Consider the following 19,243-nt stretch of genomic DNA (forward strand, 5'->3'; position numbering starts at 1 on the left):
CCAACTACATATCAAGCCCATTTTTAAAAGTCGTCCGTCCAAACAACGTTATCAAAATTTGAAGATTAGGTGTGGAATTTTTAGTTTTAGTTTTCTTTTTCGTTGTTTTAGGAGAATTTTGAAAGTCCAAAGAAAATATTGGAAAATTATGAAACCTATTTCTGATTCTTATGAATCAGACATAAGTATCACATGTATAAATAATTAAAAATTTAAAAATTTAGGAGATTAAAAAAATTATTTAAAAATTCTCATATGAATTTCATTACATTATTGATCATATTACACCTTAGCATAACTCTAATTTCTAAATTACTTAATTCAAACAATAATTATTAATTTTAAACATTTAAAAATAATTTATAAGTCGTTTATAAACCTTGAAAACGTTGATGGGTAGCCACATAATACCGAGTGTAGGCAACAATACACGCATAATGTGTAGTGATGATAGAGGACTGCACCAAAACTTTAATAAGACTTTCAGACCAACCTTGGCATTAGGCTAATAATAGTAAACCAACTAAATTCAACATTTTGAGAAAAAAAAAACTAATACGACTGAAAAAAATGTAGTTAGATCATTATTTGAAAAGGACTGATAGAGGCAGATAATTTTACTATATTATTGGTTGGGAATTATTGTTCGTCATTTTCAACAGGAATAAATACTAAAACTTTTATTATATGCTTACGTATACGCATTTGTATGAGTTGGGCGAAAAGCGCTGATAGTTCACACATCCAAACTCTTTTTGCGTATAGAATCTTACTTTTAAACTCAAAGTTGCCTCTTCTTCGACCGTTCGTGGCATCGAAAGATTAACGGAGTCAGATTTCCTCGTAACAAAAAGCTATTATTCGGCTTCATGATTCTCATTCTGCATCGTATATTTTTTTATATATATATTTTATTCGGGAAATTAGGCCAAATTAGTACTATTGAAACTGAACTACTTATAAGTTATACTAATTATATCTAGCGAGAAATTAAAGTAAATATATACTCTCTTTTTTGGGTTAAAAGATGGAATAAACTTTGTATATATAGATAAAAGATTAATAAATCAAACTACAGTTACAAATTCGAAAGAGGGAGCTCGAAGAAACCATGAATAATATATATATAAAAACCATTAATATTCGTTTTCTAAGTTCGTAGACTGCTCTGTTATACCAAATATTAATCTGATAAGGTTGTATGCTTCTTTTTTTTAAAACACCTTAAGACCTTTATTAGATTGTAAAAGGATAATACAAATATTTAATGGTACAGAAATGCAGTAAATAATCAGAGTGGCTAAACAGCATTTTTTTTATTAAAGGCAAAGCATGACTATAAATATAACAGGCAAGGCTTCGCAAAGACATGCAACTATGCAAGATATATTCAAAGAAGAGATTGCCAACGATACTAATCATGAATTTTTTTTTTGTCTCTTTTATGTTTAGCGTTAATCTTGCATTAGCTACTCTGATACTGGAAAACATAAAAAAATGAACCAATGCGAGATTGACGTCGGTAAAGAAAGAAAAAAAAACTCTTCTTCTTTCTTGTTATCTAATTTTCTTAAAAATGAATAGCATGTCTTCAATTCTTCAATTATTTCTTCATACGAACAAAGAGTTCGATTCCTTACATATTTGTGTTTGTCAATGTCAAAATAACATATGGTTACAATACAATCATTGAAATTTAACATTAAGTATGGTCTATATAGCCTCCCATGATTTGTCTCAGTGATCAGGAACCCACTCATAATTTCTTAACATCTACTTATTTTCTGCTATTTAGTGGAAGTTCCAATACCAAGGGCCATCGTTTAAAGCGGAGGTTCGTTTAATATAAAAGAAAAAGTGGAGGCTAGCTTGATGATTCTTTGCAGCATATCCTAGTCATCAGTTAAACCTTTTTGTGAAAGGCATGTTGTTACGACTAAGAAAAGGTATATAATTAGAATATATATTTCCTTTTTCGAAACTTCATTCATACTCTTGTTGAATTATTTATTTTAATCGTTTTATATACCAGTACGTGGGTTCACAGTAAAAACTAAAAAGACATTTAAAAAAAAACTAGTTTTAGTAAAAAGGCATATTTTAGACTTCATCTAAGTAATGATGCCAATTTTAGTGCGAGAACTGATTACTTGACAATTTAACTTTACTTATTGGGAATTCTAATGTGCTTGCCTAGTGCTACTCACCAGATCGGTAAGAAATTTCATGAAAAGAAAATGGGGTTATTGTTCAAATGGGCTTTGTGCCGTAAAAAATTTCATACAGAGTCTTTCTATCCGTACTTGCGGATTTAGGCTTTTCTATCACGCGAAATGACAGTTCTACCCTTAAACTTGCTCTGCATCATCTTCTTCGTGCTCTGCAGTCTGCATCATTTTCATCGTTCTCTGCTTGCTTTTAATCGATTCGCTTCAATAACACCCATCTCCGTCAAATCCATCACCACCATCTTCTTCACCCCTGATTAACAATACATCTCCGTTGAAAACACTATCTCCTCCAATAAATCCAAGGGGTTCAATTGATTGTGTTTTGAATAAATAAAACTAAACCCTAAGGGGATAGTGTATTGTGAACCCAAGGGTTCTAATTTTAGACAACGATCGAATCAATTAAGAACTTTTTTTTTATGAAACTATAACAACAAACTCAATTTTTTTATGTGATTGTTTACAAAGTAAATCAAAACCTCCAATACGTTTTCAGATCTAATCTAAATTTCAAAATTATATATTTATGATTGGCAACAACAACTCCATCATCGACACCTTGCCAGCATCGACTATCATCATCACCATCATCGATTAGATTCCTCATCAGCCGATTTTCATTATTCATTGTAGAGACCAAGAAAAAACAAAAAAAAAACAATTTCAGTAGAGGCGAGAGAGAGAATAGAAGATAAGGAAAAGCTATATTCTCTGAAGGTTTTTCTGGCGTGGACAAAGATCCAAATAAGTATCTTCTTTGAAAATAGTTCAAGTGCTGAAATTTTTATCCGACTGTGGGAGAGGCGAGAGAGAACAGCAGTATGGAGAGAGAAAGAGTTGATGTCGTTCGTGAGCAGGGTAGTTTTGTCATTTAGTAATAAAAAAAGCCTAAATTTATAATCACGGACAGAAAGTCCCTATTAAACAATACCCTTCCAAAAAAATACTTATCCCATAATTAACTCAAAAAAAATATAAGAATCAATTTTTTTGCACCATTTATTATAAAATGTTGTTTCAAAACTTTCACCATTTATGCTTTGTTTCATAATTCATACCATTGAATCCACACTAACTACAGTTATGTTATATATTATGCGTGTTCCCCACAACCATATATGTTTTGTTTCTATCCGATCTTTTGTTCTGCATCACTCATTTTGGTATAGAGTATACTATGTTTTTTTAGTAGACGAAGGTAGGGTTGCATCACAAAATTAACATCTGCAATTAACATCACATATTTTTTAGAAAAATATGTAACTTGGATTAGTGAATAAATATTCATTGTGGGGTTTAAACATTTCATCATTTAAGCATTCTTGACTTATTCGGAAATTTTATTATGGCAGATGATGCATTTGGACAACCTTATTTTAACGGCATAGCATTAAAACTGTTCATAAAACTTTGTATATTCGCATTTAATGTAGGATATCGATATGTTTAAATGGTCTTCATAATTAGGTCAACGATACATTGACGTTAGAACTTTTAAAATTTATGTTTTCATGGGATATGAATATGGAATGAACTATTTTATAGATAATAGGTCATAATTTTGTCGACAATATTATTGCGACACTAGACAATATATGTTATATATAGATTAGTAAAATAAGTACGTCATTTATATAGATTTATCTTTTAATTTTCAAATTATATATTCATATTCAATGATTCTTATTGATAAAAAAATTTGAATAAAATCCCACGTAAAATCGCAAATAGATATAACAAAGAAATATTATCTTCAAAAATATATATGTATGTTGTATATCACTGAGTAAAGTAAGTTTAGTATTTATATAGTTTTATACTCAAAAGTTGGAATGATTATATTTGAGCTCAACAATTTCTATTGATAAGAAATATTTTAAATTAAAATCCAATTCTAGTTTATTTATATATGGGTAACCCATATAACGTTTTATATTATTGAATTTGGGTATATAAATTCAACCATTATAATAAATGGGTCGGATTGAACCCGCCCACAAAAATCTCGAACCCATGTGAGTATGGATCGGATCGGGTCAGGTTACCCATTTTGACATCCCTAGAACAATGGTACATCAGTCTTAATGTGCTTCACAGCCCACTAAGGCTCCAGTCGGCAAGTCCCACCATTCTAAACTAGTTATGGACCCTGGAGGTAAGATTAATGATTTTACAACTCTCTTATCTCCAAAAATAACTACCCTTCTTTTTTGCCTATTAGAGTGGAAAGTGATTGTCATGTTCTAATCCAATAACTGTAGATGCGTCTGAGGAGAGAAGTTCTTGTAGGACACTGCTTGAGCAATCCCTTCAAAAAGTCTTATTCTAAATCATAAAATTCGTGAATGAGAAGAAGGACCATGTTCCTCCTATTAACGATGGTGTAATCTACTGCCCTTTGAGATCACTATCCCAAGGGACGCTAGTATCCACTTATTCACATATCAAACTGTTTTCTAGAGATTCTACTTATGGATAATGTCTCGATGGACAGTTAAGACTTATCTTTAGGTGCAATGATCCCCACGAACATAGATGAGTGAAGCATGATATTTTGTTGTCAAAGTGTTGAATTAAGTTAAGTTTTGTTTCGCTCATCGGACTCAGCCTTTGGGATGGATATGTTCAAGAGGATACTCCACAGTGGCCATCCATCGATGCTCGGCTAATTCCATTCTCTACTCAACTTAGGTACATATCCACTTGATGTTACTTGGTGCAGCCTAACTCCAATCACCACGTTCCTAGTTGCATTTCTCCGTGTACATATATAATAAACTCAACACTTGCCTCTTCCTCTCAACCTTCTTTGACTTATCTATGTTACAGATATTTATTGTGAATAAGTGATGCGTTGTTTCCCAGACTTCCAAAGTTAAGAGTTTAATCAGAGTGAAGTTCTTCACATGATGTTGAATCAAGCTGTTTTCTTTTCTTTTTTTCTTTCCTTTTTATATTCTAAAATCACCAAAAATTTATAATCAAATCTCACCAAATCTCACCAAATCCCAAAACCCAAATCTCAAAAAATCTGCTAATATTAAAATCTCCCAAAATAACACTCCAAATCTTCCAAAATTCTGAAATATTAAAATCTCAGCAAATCTCCTAAAATATCAAATTCAATACACCTCTCTTAGTTATAACTTTGAATTTAACATTTTGTTCCAATATAACTGAAATATTTTAAACATATCCGATGAATGGTTTGTATGTCTAAAAAATATTGAAAACTAGCAGGACCAGAACGCAATTGGCGCCTACACACCTCGAATTCAGATTTCTCCACATTCAAAAATCCCTCTCCAACATCATAAAATAGATTTAATGTGCTAGTTATATAACAAAGAAGTTAAAGAACAGAATGTGTAGCAAAAGAAAAAAACACATGAAAAAATATACCAAGATCCTGAATCTGTAGCTGAGCTAGAATCACAAATATTTTACTTATGTTTTATTCCTATTTTTCTTATGTTTTGTTTATATTTTACATATGTTTTGCTTATTTTTTGTTAATATCTATTCAATATTTTTTTTTTTGACAACATCTATTCAATATTTCAAAGAACCAAAAAAATGACTAATTTACTGTCATATATAAACAACCACACCTATAATTTATATTTATATAGAGTTTGATGTAAACTATACTCAATGTATCAAACAATCAAATTACATATATAGATGATTTGAAAATTGTTGCATAAAAAAAAGACGTACCGTATAGGCATATATATTATGCGTAAACCATAACGAAATAAAATTCATATATCTTATATTCTTTGGAAAATTAATTATTCTTTCATGTTCAGACTAAAATTACCTTCTTATTTTTTTTTTTTTTTGGAACCATTTAAAGTAAAATATACTATTCGACAATTGTCACAATTCGTTGGAGCAGTGATGGGATCAAATTCTGACGCGCTTTTTTTGGTATCTAGCACTCTTCTAACACGTAAGTGGCATGCCGTTTAAAACGAAACTATTGAGGTACCAAAGCAACTTCGCTGAAATATTTGTTTGTTTAACAAAAACCCTAAAAATACCGAAAAAGCAAAACAAAACCCTAAAAATAGGAGTCCAATACCCAATAGATTTTTTTTTTTTTTTTGGTGATAAAAATTCCGAATAGAGTTACATTAATCGTCTTCCTGATCCACGAAAGCTCTCCTGTCGATTTTCCTGATTATGCTGTTCTTAATTAACTGAATTGATTCCTAGATTTCGACGTGAGAAATGGTAAATTGGCTTCTAAATTAAATATCTCGATCTCCTCTAATATTCTTTTTTACGATCTTTTTCTTTCTAAGCAATAGTCAAATAATTCGTTTTTATATGTAAAAATAAGTCTTTTGAGGCGTACTCAATTTCACTATCCTCAATGTTTTCCAATATCAAATCTGTCATCCCTAACTGATTTAATTTATTTGCTCGGTTTGGAAAGTATCTCATATTGGCATATATTAATATTGCAGCATAAGATTGAGATTTGTGTGTAATGTGAGAAGATGAAGTTTGGAGAGACGTTTACGGAATATCTACGTGGAGAAGAGGAGTGGTTCTTGGAAAAATGTCGTCATGTAGAATATAAGAAACTCAAGAAAGTGTTGAAGAAATGCAAGACGACATGTAACTCCACAAGATCTAATGATGAACACATCATCTCATCAACTACTTCTTTGTCTGATTCATGCCAATGCCAATCGTGCCCTTGTATGTATAACTTCTCTCCCTTAAATTTCCTTATAGTCGTCACGCTTAAAGAAAAAGAAAAAAAAAAGATGATGACCAATTGAGAATGAGTTGATAAGTTCATGTCTCTTTTACATTACTCTACTTGTTTAAATCAGGTTCTAATAACATGTTAAGTTTTATGCTTTCTAATTCAAATCTCAAATCTCATATATCTTATATTAGGTATATTCTAGTTATTTTCAATGTGGGATCCTAACAGGATATTTAAGATGTTTTTTCATTTATGTGAAATTGTTAAGTTGTCGAGTGTGTTTTTTTCTTTATTGAAAATTATGTGCTTGACGTTAATGATATGGTGTTACAATGCAGGGTGTGATGAGATGTTCTTTGAGGAGCTGATGAAGGAAGCTTCTGACATAGCGGGATGCTTCAGGTCAAGAGTGAGGCATCTTCTCCATCTTCATGTAGCCACTGGGATGCAGAGATACATGATGAGTCTACGCAGATGCTTCATGGACGAAAGACAAGCTTTACTCCAGGAAGGTCAAATCTTGATTCAGTACATCACCATGAATGCGATTGCCATCCGTAAAATCCTCAAGAAATATGACAAGGTAAGAGGTAAATGCATGTGAAAGGGAAAAAATACAACCTCTTTAAAACTGGTGGTTTAAAATGTTTTCAGGTGCATAGCTCAGTGAATGGGAAGAAGTTTAAGTTGAAAATGCGAGCGGAGCGCATAGAGCTTTTGCACTCACCTTGGCTTATAGAACTTGGAGCCTTTTATCTCAATTCTGGTCTTGATAAAGTTGAAAACCTCAATAACTCATCGTTTGGTCGTGTCTCCTGTGATTATCTCAACGACGATCAACCTATGATGCAACTCATGCTGCCTAATTCAATAGAGCTTGAGTTTGATCTAACTTGCGCAATCTGCCTCGTAACAAAATTTACTCTACCTTTTACACAAACAAAATGTAGTTTACTTATTCATATCATTTCTCTCATGAGGTGAGGAGTTATAATTATTTGTTTGTGGATTAATTGGGCAGGAAACGGTATTCAATCCCTATGCTTTAAAGTGTGGCCACATATTTTGTAAAGCATGTGCGTGCTCGGCTGCTTCTGTAATGATTTTCCAAGGCATCAAAGCAGCACCAAATAATTCCAAATGTCCCATCTGTAGAGAGGTTTGTTTAGATTCTTGCAACATTTTGTTTCCATTTAACTATAAATGAGGTCGATCTTGATTGTTACTTGGTGTAGGTTGGAGTTTACGCGGAAGCGGTTCACATGATCGAGCTGCATCTTCTCTTAAAGATACGGTGAGACAAATCACAAATTTTAGATAGCACCAAATCAGTATATATGTGTGTCCATAAATTTTGAACTGATGACTATTGTGAAATTTACCTGACAAAATATCATTTGTTAATTACGTTACTAGAAAACGAAGTTTTTTGGTAGAATTTTTGTACTTCAAGTTACTAAAAGCTTAAAGTTTTGAATTCTTTATGATTGAGACTTCCATAACTATCTATAGTTTTCTTGTGGTGGGATAGATTGCTCAAAGTTTTTTTTCATGGAAATCAAATATTGCAAGAATCATTAATGAGAGAGTATGTGTTTTAAAACTATAAATTATATGATGAATGCATTTTTTATTTATTTATTGTAGAAACAAAGAGTATTGGAAGGAGAGGATGATTAGTGAACGGTCTGAGATGGTGAAGCAGTCGAAGATGTTTTGGAACGAACAGACGAAGTATATGATCGGTTACTAATTGTTCGTTTTAAGAGAAAAGTGATGACCAAAAAATAAAAAATACAGTAATAACTAACTACAGTTTTATTTATTTCTGCTATGCCGGAGATAGTACTCTGGAGTTTGGATCTACTGATTCGATATAAAGAAATGTCAACATCAGGAGATGTGTTTTTTTTCTTTTTTTCTTTGGTGATGCACACATAACAAGTTGTGCGTGAATATTTTTATGTTTAAGATGTTACTGCCTATATATCTACTAATAGTTTTTCAAACATGCCGGGATTATTAATTTACAATAAATGTTTATATTACTTGATGAATTCAATTTTTAATATTGTATGAATTATACAGTATGATGATGAAATTTAAACAAGAAGGGTAAATGAAAATGATGATGGTCAGAGTAATTTAGGAACTTAATGAAATTGACAATCTAATTTTGTTGCAAGAAGAGACAATATATGTCTCTTGTCCTTTCGATTTCATTTGGCCAAACTATTTTTTTTTTTTTTTTTTTTTTTTGGAAAAATAGACAACTTTTGTGTGTCATTTTAGCTTATGTAAATTGTGAGACTCGATCGTATGTTACTCTATTTGCGTTGGAAAGAATGAATCTTATTTTTATGATTCGATGTAAAAAGATAATAAATAATTTATTTATTTAAATAATTTATTTATTTTGGTGTCGATAAAGAGTATAAAAACAATGCCTAATTTGAACAAAAAAAATTTGATTGCATCGTTTAATTTCAACTTAAGAAAAGTAAGTAGTATACCGTTGTTTGATTTTGATTGCATCTACAACTATTCCACACTATATCATTATCATCCATCTCGCTTTAACTTCAATTTTTTTTTTCTCATATATTAATTTCCGATGACATATACTTGCATTATGTATGTATCATGTATGTGCCGATAGTCAAATAGATTATACTTATACATCTAGATACATTTTGTAATGCTTTTTGACAATTCTATCGCCACTAATCGAGGAGATCAATTGCTCATACAATCATATACTTCTTAGCGATTATCTTTCGTTATCCCCATCTTTCTCTCTCTCTCTTTTTTTTTGTCCCGCATATTAAGCTAAACTTTCATAATTTTGTCCCCAATAAAAACTTGTAAAGTTCGATCATATGGTGACAACGATATAAAACGAAACCCTAAAATATATAACTAAACCAAAAAAAAAAAATGATTTAATGAAACAAACATGGGTTTAGATTTGGATATTAACTATTTTCCTTTATTATTACTAGCTAGGTCCACTTCTGACTCTTCTACTAATACAACTCTTCTTCTCTATTGTATTTGTACACGCTCGTGATCACCTATCTCAAGATCCAAAAATTAAACTCTTTTTTTTTTCGTTCAAACATGGACCGATCCATGTTTCTTTCCCTAGCATTAGCCTCACTCTTGGTCGGAGTCGTCTCAGCTGGTGACTGGAACATCTTGAACAAACTCAAAGGACTAGGTTCGTCGTCAAGCCAGAACGGTGCCGTTTCTTCAGGGATGAAGACGAACTTGAAAGGGTACTGTGAAAGCTGGAGGATCAACGTGGAAGTTTAACAACATCAGAAACTTTGATGTGGTGCCTCAGGAGTGTGTATCGCAGTACAAGGATGACGTGAGGATTACATGACTTCATCGCAGTACAAGGATGACGTGGCGACAGCCGTTGTTGATGAGGTCATTCTTCATTTCGGGAGCATGTGTTGTAGCAAGATTAAGTGTGATGGTATGGACGCTTGGATCTTTGATATCGACGACACGCTTCTCTCTACCATTCCTTACCACAAGAAAAATGCCCTCTTCGGGTATATTATATTTTTCTACCTTAACCGATTTGAATTGACGTCAGTCCCGTCTCAAACTATTTTTTGACCCTATGGCGTGATGCTGCCGTTATCCTCATGCTCATTCATCAGGTCTACATTTACATATTTAACAATTTTTGTTCTTTTTCGTTCTAGTAAAATTTCCACCATAACGTTATTAACTTGTGCAAATGTGTTCTTGGTGCAGTTTTATGTATAGGAATGGACAAAAGCTTGGTTAACCAATTAGTGTGCCATAAACAGGACCACATTACAATTACATAAATTTTTTTTGTACGCAAAAAAAAATAGCGAAAAACGTATTTGCCAAAAACAGATTTGGCGAAACAATTTGTGAAAGTCTAAACCCATCAAAAGTCACCGTTTCTCTTACACACAAGTTGTACATATTATACTCCATCCTATTTTTTTCCTTTCTCCTATACGGTTTTAGCTTTATTTTATTTTATACAGTATATAGTCAGAAAGACTGGATTGGCACACATTGTCAAAAAAAAGACTAGATTGGCACACGTTTGCCATAATAACACTGGTCATTTAAGAGCACTTTTACCAGTTTTGCCAAACAATCATATTCAAAGTAGCTTACAAAACTTTTATTTTTATTATTTAACCATGTCATCTGACCCTCCTTCTCCTCACGTGGATCCACCATTCTCTAAATCGGTTTGTTTCGTTAAGGAAGAGAGGAGGAGGGTATAGGCCTATAGGGTTAGAGCAGGGCCGGCTCAACATGTCTTTGGACTTTGTGCTATTTTTAAAAAAAATGTGAATTATAACAAAAACATTATTTATTTTTTAGTAGAAAATTTTCAAAAATAAATGAAAAATCCTCTTCTAAATTAAAACCTCTGTGATTCTAGCCCATCTATCTGTACAATCATACTTCCCATTCATTAAACTTTTCTACCTGCTTCTAACTGTATTGTCATTATGGAAATTATCCTATGTGTATTCAAAGCTCTTTGAACCCCGAGAAAGAAAAAAAACACAAGGATTCAAAACTTTTAGCCTTGTGGATTGCATTTACTACATCCTCTCCTCTCTCGTCACCACATTCAGTGTCGTGCCTCATGTATCTTGAAAAGGACTTTTGCCCAAGGCCACATATCTTGAAAAGGACTTTTGCTTATATTTTGCTTATATTTTGCATATGTTTTGCTTAGTTTTTCTTAATATCTATTCAATATATCAAAGAACCAAACAATGACTAATTTGTTGCCATATATAAACAGTCAATGTATCAATGTATCAAGCAATCAGATAATTTTTATATATGTAGATGATTTTGTATCGAAGATTGCTTGGTTTCAGCAATGCCTTGCAACTGTGCAATTGCTGTTGATAACGGGTTTGCGTACACAGCAGATGGCGTAATTAACGAGGATTTTTTGGAAGCTCGGATCTCTGAGGCGTGTGACCAAAGGAAGCAGGTGCTGAAATTCTGTAAAGAGTGCCCACTGGAGAGAGCTAAAAACAAAGAGATTGTGGAACCATGTCAAGGGCACTTGAAGAGGAAAGCCATTAAAGAGTGTTGGATCAAATGTGGCTGCACTAAAAGATGTGGTAACCGAGTGGTACAAAGAGGAATACACAACAAATTACAGTAAAACTTCTATAAATTAATAAGGTCGGGACCATGAAATTTTATTAATTTATAGAGGTTTTAATTTATCGATAAATTAATATTTTATTAATTTATGAAGAGATTTTTAATTTTAATAATTTTGAAAATTTTGTATTACAAAATAAGATATTTTTGTTATCATTCATATTTTTGAAGAATTTTCTGAATTTATAATCTTGTCTATCGTAATTGCTAAGTTTAGAGTTTAGGTAAAACTGATAGATGTTAGAAGTTTAGAGTTTAGAAGAAATAGTATCATTCATGGTAATGATGAAGTCAAATAAGATACTGCGGTAATTTTAGAACCAATTACATATAAAAAGTAATTATCGCATTTGGAACTCTTCATAATTTTTTATGCGATTTGAGAAGACGATAATGAAAATGATTAGAGATAAGCTCCAATAAGAATGAAAATTCAAGAATATGCAAACTACATATTAATATAAAGAGTATTAATTCTTTACAACATATTAAATTCTTTCGGTCAAAATTTATCAAAATTTATAGCGAGTATTAAGTTAAAGAGTATTAATTTATAGAGGTTCTACTACAGGTAAAAACAGATTACCTTAACCAACTTTTTTTCGTGTGTTACGTTCGTTCATCTTGATATAGAAATCAACTAGTTTCCACTTTTTCATGTCAGGTGTTTTTCACACCAAATGGGAAAGGTTAGGGCCTTAGGACATTGGAGAAATTGCCTAAAGGGGCATTTATTTGTGAGTACATTGGAGAGATATTGACAATCCCAGAGCTATACCAGCGTAGCTTCGAAGATAAACTCAGTTTTCCTGTGATATTGGATGCACACTGGGGTTCTGAAGAATGGTTAGAGGATGACAAAGCTCTGTGTCTTGATGGGACGTCTTATGGAAATATCTCAAGGTTCCTTAACCACAGGTAATGGCTCGCGGTAATACACATAACACAATTGACCTTTTCTTGATGCAAACTTGATCGAGATCCCAGTTTACGTTGAGACTCCAGATCAGCATTACTATCATGTATGATTCAGTGCCGGAAACCTTCTTTCTCATATGTTTCTTCAGTTTTGTGGAAATTATATAACTGTAATCTTCTCCAGCTTGCATTTTTCACAACAAGAGACATCGAGGCAATGGAAGAACTCACATGGGTGTGTAACCATATTATTATCTTACGCGGAGAAGTTTCTATACCCATGAAAACGATTGTATATACAGATATCTTTGTATATACTTTGATCTGATGTGAATTATGGACTTGATCACATTCTCAGGATTATGGCATTGACTTCAACGATGATGAGTCTCTGATGAAACCCTTTAAATGTCTGTGTGGTAGCAGATTCTGCAGGAACATGAAGCGATCAAAGAGTAAGTGATCATCAGAACTCAGAAGATTCTACTAGAGTTTGTTGGTTCTTTTTTACATGGGACTGAGTAATATCAATTCTGCATCTCACAGTCGTAGAATGTTTTGACTTTTGTTATGTTTCAGGGACCAAGCAGATAATAAACAGAGCCTGAGAGGATAATGAAGAAGAAAAATGACATGAGACCTATGTATTTCTGGTGACTCGGACTCTCTCTTAGTTAACAAACCGGTCCCGGTCAGTTGATTTTTTAGGTTGAACAAAAAGCTAAGTTGGTTATTGTGAGATCAAACTCTGCATAACTTGAGGTCTTGTCACTTTCATTTAATTAGTAGAAGTTTGGCTAATCTGAATTTTATGTATTAATTAACTATGATTTAAGATTTGTCTCCATCTATCGTTTGCTAGCAAACCAATATTTCAATTTATTCACCGATTTTATTTATTAAAATATAATTCCATGTGCTTCCATTCCAACTCTCCCAATCAATTTTGTCACCATAATTAACCTGACCACTTCCTCGAATAGAGAACACATACTGTATGCACGTAAAAATGAAACTATTTATTAATTACATGTCCTTTTGCAATTCTTTCTTCTACTATATAATCATCACTCAACGTTGTATATTAAAAATAAAAAACAATTTAATTAATTGTTTAAGGTTAAAAAAGTGAGTCCTCTTCTAAAATTGGGCTCTGTAAAAACTTTCCATATTTTCACGTAAAAATGGACGGCCATGCCAGAATCAATTCCTTATTCTCTCTCGTTCCTTCTTCTCAACAGATCTTCTCGGAAGCAAATCCTTCGACCAAAATTTCACAATCCCACGGTGTTTCTCGACAGTTTCGCTTCCAGAAAACGTGCAGAAGAAGATAGCTGCGACCGAATAGGTGGTCGATTCATTACCTCAGGTTTCTCCGAGAGCTGTGTCGATTTTGAAGACACAGTAAACTTAGACATGGATTCGTCTTTGACGTTAATGGCGCTAATGACTAACTTGTGTTTTCCGTGTCGGAGAGGTACGTAATAGATGATCTAAAACAGAGAGAAGAGAGAAAAAGCAAAAATTAGGTTTTGTGATTTAGGGTTAAATTGTCTGAATGGGAAACACATGCGTGGGTCCGAATCTAAACGCTAATGGATTCTTACAATCCGTTAGTGCTGCTGTGTGGAGGAATCAGAAACCAGACGATAGCCTTAAGAGCAGCAAGGACGAGAGCAGTCGAAAAACAAACGATAAGAGCGTTAATGGGGGCGACGAGAGTAATCAAAATAGAGGTGCAGCCGTGGATTCAGCACCAGCCACGTTGCCAACCCCTAGCACGCCACCACCACCGGTGAAAATGGCAAACGAAGAAGCACCACCAAAACCTATCCCACCAGAGAACAAAGCTGTCGAAGAAGATAAGAATTCGAAACCGCAGAAGAAAGAAGCGCACATGAAACGTATGGCAAGCGCAGGTCTACAAATAGAATCAGTTCTTGGGAGAAAAACAGAGAACCTCAAAGATATTTATAGTGTTGGGAGAAAATTAGGTCAAGGACAATTTGGAACAACGTTTCTTTGCGTGGATAAGAAGACAGGTAAAGAGCTCGCTTGCAAAACGATAGCCAAGAGGAAACTAACGACGCCTGAGGATGTTGAAGATGTGAGAAGAGAGATTCAGATAATGCATCATTTGTCTGGTCATCCAAACGTGATTCAGATCGTTGGTGCGTATGAGGATGCAGTAGCTGTTCATGTTGTGATGGAGATTTGTGCAGGTGGAGAGTTATTTGATAGGATTATACAGAGAGGTCACTATACGGAAAGAAAAGCTGCTGAGCTTGCTAGGATCATTGTTGGTGTTATAGAAGCTTGTCATTCTCTTGGTGTGATGCACCGTGATCTTAAGCCTGAGAACTTCTTGTTTGTTAGTGGAGATGAAGAAGCTGCTCTCAAGACTATTGATTTTGGTCTCTCTGTTTTCTTTAAACCAGGTATAGTTAATATCCCCAAGGCTACTTGTAATAGGTCTCATATACATTGTGCAGAGTGATGTGGATCAATGATTCATTGTTGACTACACATGTTGTGGTTACAGGAGAAACATTCACTGATGTAGTTGGGAGCCCTTATTATGTGGCTCCGGAAGTTTTAAGGAAGCATTATAGTCATGAATGTGATGTTTGGAGTGCTGGAGTTATTATATACATCTTACTAAGCGGTGTTCCTCCGTTTTGGGATGGTAAGAGACAGTTTAAATTTGGATTCATGGTTCAAGTATGTTTCGATGGCAGAGACTGATTGAATGTTATATGTCAGAAACGGAACAAGGCATCTTCGAGCAGGTTTTGAAAGGTGATCTTGACTTTATATCAGAACCATGGCCTAGTGTATCCGAAAGCGCAAAAGATTTGGTACGGCGGATGCTTATCAGAGATCCTAAGAAACGAATGACAGCTCATGAAGTTCTATGTTAGTGTTCTTGTTTTCGTATAAGTTGTATCTTTTGACAAAAATAAGCACAGAGCTACCTATATTGATTCGTAAAATGTTAAATCTATGTTGCAGGTCATCCTTGGGCACGAGTGGACGGTGTTGCTCTCGATAAACCTCTTGATTCTGCTGTCCTAAGTCGTTTGAAACAGTTTTCAGCCATGAACAAGCTCAAGAAAATTGCTATCAAGGTAAACATTTTAAATATGTTTCTATCAACTAAACCAAATTATATGCGCAGATAGAGATTGAATGATATATGCATCTTTATATAGATTTGTACATAATGACTAAATAAAAACACTTTTATACTGAATATGTATTGATTCAGGTAATAGCAGACAGCTTGTCAGAGGAAGAGATAGCAGGATTGAAAGAAATGTTTAAGATGATAGATACAGATAATAGCGGACACATCACTCTGGAAGAACTCAAAAAAGGTTTGGACAGAGTTGGTGCTAACCTTAAAGATTCAGAAATATTAGGATTAATGCAAGCAGTAAGAACACTTCCCTACTTAACTATACCTTTTAGTACTATATGATCGGTTTGATGTATGACAATATGGAAAATTGAACATTCCAGGCTGATATAGATAACAGTGGGACTATAGACTATGGAGAGTTTATAGCAGCGATGGTGCATTTAAACAAAATAGAGAAAGAAGACCATTTGTTCACAGCTTTCTCTTACTTTGACCAAGATGGAAGTGGTTATATAACCAGAGACGAGCTCCAACAAGCTTGCAAGCAATTTGGCTTAGCGGACGTTCATTTAGACGATATTTTACGCGAAGTTGATAAGGACAACGTAAAATTAGTTTCATCTTCAATTGCTACATTGCTTTGCTATAGTTACTTGCAAGCATTGGTTAATATAGTGTTATATATTGTTATTGATCAGGATGGAAGAATAGATTACAGCGAGTTCGTGGACATGATGCAAGACACTGGTTTTGGAAAAATGGGGTTAAAGGTGAGTTGAAGAAACAAAAAAATGACCCCAAATTCCACCACTCTTTTTTTGTTTTCTAAAGCACAATTATTCTTTTGTGGATACATATGTGTCTGGATAGCTTGCATTAGTTTTCTTCGAGCAGGTTGTATCCACATGTATTCCGCATTTTTTTGTATATACAAGTTTCTCATCTCTTAACTCTCTCCCTCGTGTGCCAGTCAAGTAGGAGAAAGATATTCTACAGGTTACATCATGAAAGATACCAAAAAATATTCTTTGTCGTTGTTATATCTTTAGTAGGTCAATGTAAAAAACTCTATAAAGTAATGAAACTCTAGAGATGTTGTTTTATCTTTCACACTATGATCAATGTTTCAGTTTTTTTATACAGTGAGTTGTTTTCTAATATACTTTATCTTCTTATACAGTATATATCATTTATAACCAAAGTGCAAATTCCCTAAATAAATAAAAAATAGAAAAAAAAAATTAAACACTTGATAATCTAAAATCCACTTGCCAATATATATCGTTGTCAAAAGAAAAAAGAAAAAAATTGAAAATATATGTGACTCCCGTGGAAGTAGCGAAAGCAGTTTTGAAGTAAAACCAAATATTTTGACGTGTTCTGTCTTTTTTTACTGGAAGATCCCCGTAACACAGAGGCCACATGGTTATGTATGCATATCCACGTGTCACGAGACACACTGCGAGCACTACACGTGTCAAATACACACCCTCTTCTTTTACTTATTAACCCCCCTCTAACCACGACGCAATCGGTTTCTTCTTTACACAAAACCTCTCTTATCTCTTTTTCTCATCTTTTCTCCAAACATCACAATGGGATCAGAAACCTTCCTGGAGATTATTCTCGCGATTCTTCTGCCTCCCGTCGGCGTTTTCCTCCGATATGGTTGTGGGGTAAGCACTAATCACATCGTTAATTATTTTTCTTCTAGTGAATATATATATATCCATAATTAACTACTAAAATTATGATTTGATGCAGGTAGAGTTCTGGATATGTCTGTTGCTGACGATACTGGGTTACATACCTGGGATCATCTACGCTATCTATGTTCTTGTCGGATGATCATCTAATCATCTTCTTGTACAGTAGTTTTCATGATCTGATTTAGCGTTTGCTGTTTCTCAATTACTTCTGTAATAAGAAAAACTCTTGCCTTTAATAACACTATTATTTTTTTTTTTGCTTGTTACGCTGCTTAAATATACACGATTACTTGGATTTATATGGTCGGACGCCTCAAAGCAAACAATATTTATTACATATAATGACCAAGCAACCATCAACCATGCTTGTTTATTTTATTCATAGCACGATGCATGTATAGTAGTAATCGTGGTCAACATGCATATTTAGCCGGCGGTTGGGGTTTTGACGACGATACGGCTTTTATCAACCCTAACCCTAACGCGGTCGCACCTGAGGTCTGCAGTCACCGGGGATCCAACCAAAATCACGATAACTTTAAGGCTCGAGTTCTCTCCTTTGATGACTGAAGCAGCGTAGTCTCCATTTGTTCCCAAAAGCTCCGGCCATGAGTTCTTCCCTGTGTCCGGTCAAAGCAACCACATTAGATTGGAAAATCATTTGCATTTGGAAATGTAGAGATCAATAGGTCAATTGGTCGATCGGTCCGTTATTACGGAATCAAACAATCTATATATATATATATATATATCCCTACTAATACTATGCCACTCGGTTGATATATCGGGTATTTGGGTAAATAGTAGTTATTCAAGCAATGTAGAGATTTCGAAACCGATGTCAGTAAAAGAGACTCCAAATTCTTACTTGTCGCCAAAGATGTACTGTGAAAACACACACATGTAAGCAAACAGTAACTTTAAGCTAATATATCTAAGAAGTGTTAGGAAATATAATCGATTTGACGTGAAAGCAAAAGAAAAGATGAAAACGAAAATTACATTAAGGGCGGTAGCAATATCAAATTATGAAGAAAAAAAAAATTAGTAATTGAAGGATGGAAGAAAACCAAGATAAGGACACGACTGATGGGTTGCCATTCTTTCTTCCTCTTTTGTTTATGTTCTTCGCTATGATAATTGCTAAGCTTATTCCTAGGAAAATATGCAGATGAGATATGTTGTATATATAGTCAAGTTAGTTTCATTGTGGTTTCCTTTGAGAATTTAGGTGTACCTTATATTCTTTGTTAGATAGAACGTGCATGGTGACTGGTAAACAGGAAGCGGTTGGTCAAACTTACTTAGTAGAAGAACATTA

General features: G+C 33.7%; 5 protein-coding genes and 1 long non-coding RNA gene across 8 annotated transcripts; 5 read left to right on the plus strand and 1 right to left on the minus strand.

Moving 5' to 3' along the window:
* Positions 1 to 1,742: 1,742 nt before the first annotated feature.
* Positions 1,743 to 8,966, plus strand: LOC104785557 (putative E3 ubiquitin-protein ligase BAH1-like). Of its 3 annotated transcripts, none has more exons than XM_087513130.1 (7): positions 1,743 to 1,946; positions 6,707 to 6,944; positions 7,296 to 7,540; positions 7,612 to 7,866; positions 7,979 to 8,116; positions 8,193 to 8,251; positions 8,605 to 8,966. In XM_087513130.1, exons 2-7 carry the CDS (start codon positions 6,740 to 6,742, stop codon positions 8,708 to 8,710), a joined length of 1,008 nt encoding a protein of 335 aa, XP_087369256.1. In that variant the 5' UTR covers positions 1,743 to 1,946; positions 6,707 to 6,739; the 3' UTR covers positions 8,711 to 8,966. The 3 variants fall into 3 exon arrangements, with proteins under 3 accessions (XP_087369256.1, XP_010509097.1, XP_087369257.1); XM_010510795.3 differs by lacking the exon at positions 1,743 to 1,946 and adding an exon at positions 6,236 to 6,470; XM_087513131.1 differs by lacking the exon at positions 1,743 to 1,946 and having other exon boundaries at positions 6,939 to 7,081.
* Positions 8,967 to 10,013: 1,047 nt separating this feature from the next.
* On the plus strand, positions 10,014 to 11,087 carry LOC104788903 (uncharacterized). The gene is made up of 2 exons (XR_015598330.1): positions 10,014 to 10,631; positions 10,729 to 11,087. It is a non-coding gene; the product is annotated as an uncharacterized LOC104788903 (long non-coding RNA).
* A 770-nt stretch (positions 11,088 to 11,857) lies between these two features.
* Positions 11,858 to 13,534, plus strand: LOC147943278 (putative inactive histone-lysine N-methyltransferase SUVR1). Its single transcript, XM_087452763.1, has 4 exons — positions 11,858 to 12,118; positions 12,848 to 13,071; positions 13,159 to 13,306; positions 13,430 to 13,534. The coding sequence occupies exons 1-4, from the start codon at positions 11,858 to 11,860 to the stop codon at positions 13,532 to 13,534; spliced, it is 738 nt and encodes a 245-aa protein (XP_087308889.1).
* A 692-nt stretch (positions 13,535 to 14,226) lies between these two features.
* Positions 14,227 to 17,355, plus strand: LOC104785559 (calcium-dependent protein kinase 20). The gene is made up of 7 exons (XM_010510799.2): positions 14,227 to 15,509; positions 15,614 to 15,757; positions 15,835 to 15,987; positions 16,084 to 16,199; positions 16,340 to 16,507; positions 16,594 to 16,818; positions 16,912 to 17,355. The coding sequence occupies exons 1-7, from the start codon at positions 14,630 to 14,632 to the stop codon at positions 16,990 to 16,992; spliced, it is 1,767 nt and encodes a 588-aa protein (XP_010509101.1). The 5' UTR covers positions 14,227 to 14,629; the 3' UTR covers positions 16,993 to 17,355.
* A 391-nt stretch (positions 17,356 to 17,746) lies between these two features.
* LOC109133063 (salt stress-induced hydrophobic peptide ESI3) lies at positions 17,747 to 18,184 on the plus strand. The gene is made up of 2 exons (XM_019245705.2): positions 17,747 to 17,889; positions 17,978 to 18,184. Exons 1-2 carry the CDS (start codon positions 17,809 to 17,811, stop codon positions 18,059 to 18,061), a joined length of 165 nt encoding a protein of 54 aa, XP_019101250.1. The 5' UTR covers positions 17,747 to 17,808; the 3' UTR covers positions 18,062 to 18,184.
* On the minus strand, positions 18,149 to 19,139 carry LOC104785560 (protease inhibitor HPI). Its single transcript, XM_010510800.3, has 2 exons — positions 18,993 to 19,139; positions 18,149 to 18,542 (listed from the first exon to the last, which is right to left on the minus strand). The coding sequence occupies exons 1-2, from the start codon at positions 19,021 to 19,023 to the stop codon at positions 18,349 to 18,351; spliced, it is 225 nt and encodes a 74-aa protein (XP_010509102.1). The 5' UTR covers positions 19,024 to 19,139; the 3' UTR covers positions 18,149 to 18,348.
* Between the last annotated feature and the right edge of the window lie 104 nt (positions 19,140 to 19,243).

This window comes from Camelina sativa, chromosome 5 (genome assembly GCF_030686135.1).
Source record: "Camelina sativa cultivar CO46 ecotype springtype chromosome 5, ASM3068613v1".
NCBI classification, from domain to species: Eukaryota; Viridiplantae; Streptophyta; class Magnoliopsida; order Brassicales; family Brassicaceae; genus Camelina; species Camelina sativa.

What these genes read in the sequence shown, in the direction of transcription:
- LOC109133063 (XM_019245705.2), top strand. Translation starts at nt 17,809, where the DNA reads ATGGGATCAGAAACCTTCCTGGAGATTATTCTCGCGATTCTTCTGCCT. An exon ending in TCCTCCGATATGGTTGTGGG is followed by an intron (nt 17,890 to 17,977) that starts GTAAGCACTAAT and finishes GATTTGATGCAG; the next exon opens with GTAGAGTTCTGGATATGTCT.
- LOC104785560 (XM_010510800.3), bottom strand. Translation starts at nt 19,023, where the DNA reads ATGGCAACCCATCAGTCGTGTCCTTATCTTG. An exon ending in TCAGTCGTGTCCTTATCTTG is followed by an intron (nt 18,543 to 18,992) that starts GTTTTCTTCCAT and finishes GACCGGACACAG; the next exon opens with GGAAGAACTCATGGCCGGAG.
- LOC147943278 (XM_087452763.1), top strand. Translation starts at nt 11,858, where the DNA reads ATGCCTTGCAACTGTGCAATTGCTGTTGATAACGGGTTTGCGTACACA. An exon ending in AAAGATGTGGTAACCGAGTG is followed by an intron (nt 12,119 to 12,847) that starts GTACAAAGAGGA and finishes GGGAAAGGTTAG; the next exon opens with GGCCTTAGGACATTGGAGAA. An exon ending in CAATGGAAGAACTCACATGG is followed by an intron (nt 13,307 to 13,429) that starts GTGTGTAACCAT and finishes TCACATTCTCAG; the next exon opens with GATTATGGCATTGACTTCAA.
- LOC104785559 (XM_010510799.2), top strand. Translation starts at nt 14,630, where the DNA reads ATGGGAAACACATGCGTGGGTCCGAATCTAAACGCTAATGGATTCTTA. An exon ending in TATTAGGATTAATGCAAGCA is followed by an intron (nt 16,508 to 16,593) that starts GTAAGAACACTT and finishes TGAACATTCCAG; the next exon opens with GCTGATATAGATAACAGTGG. An exon ending in GCGAAGTTGATAAGGACAAC is followed by an intron (nt 16,819 to 16,911) that starts GTAAAATTAGTT and finishes GTTATTGATCAG; the next exon opens with GATGGAAGAATAGATTACAG.
- LOC104785557 (XM_087513130.1), top strand. Translation starts at nt 6,740, where the DNA reads ATGAAGTTTGGAGAGACGTTTACGGAATATCTACGTGGAGAAGAGGAG. An exon ending in TAACTTGCGCAATCTGCCTC is followed by an intron (nt 7,867 to 7,978) that starts GTAACAAAATTT and finishes TTAATTGGGCAG; the next exon opens with GAAACGGTATTCAATCCCTA. An exon ending in AATGTCCCATCTGTAGAGAG is followed by an intron (nt 8,117 to 8,192) that starts GTTTGTTTAGAT and finishes TACTTGGTGTAG; the next exon opens with GTTGGAGTTTACGCGGAAGC.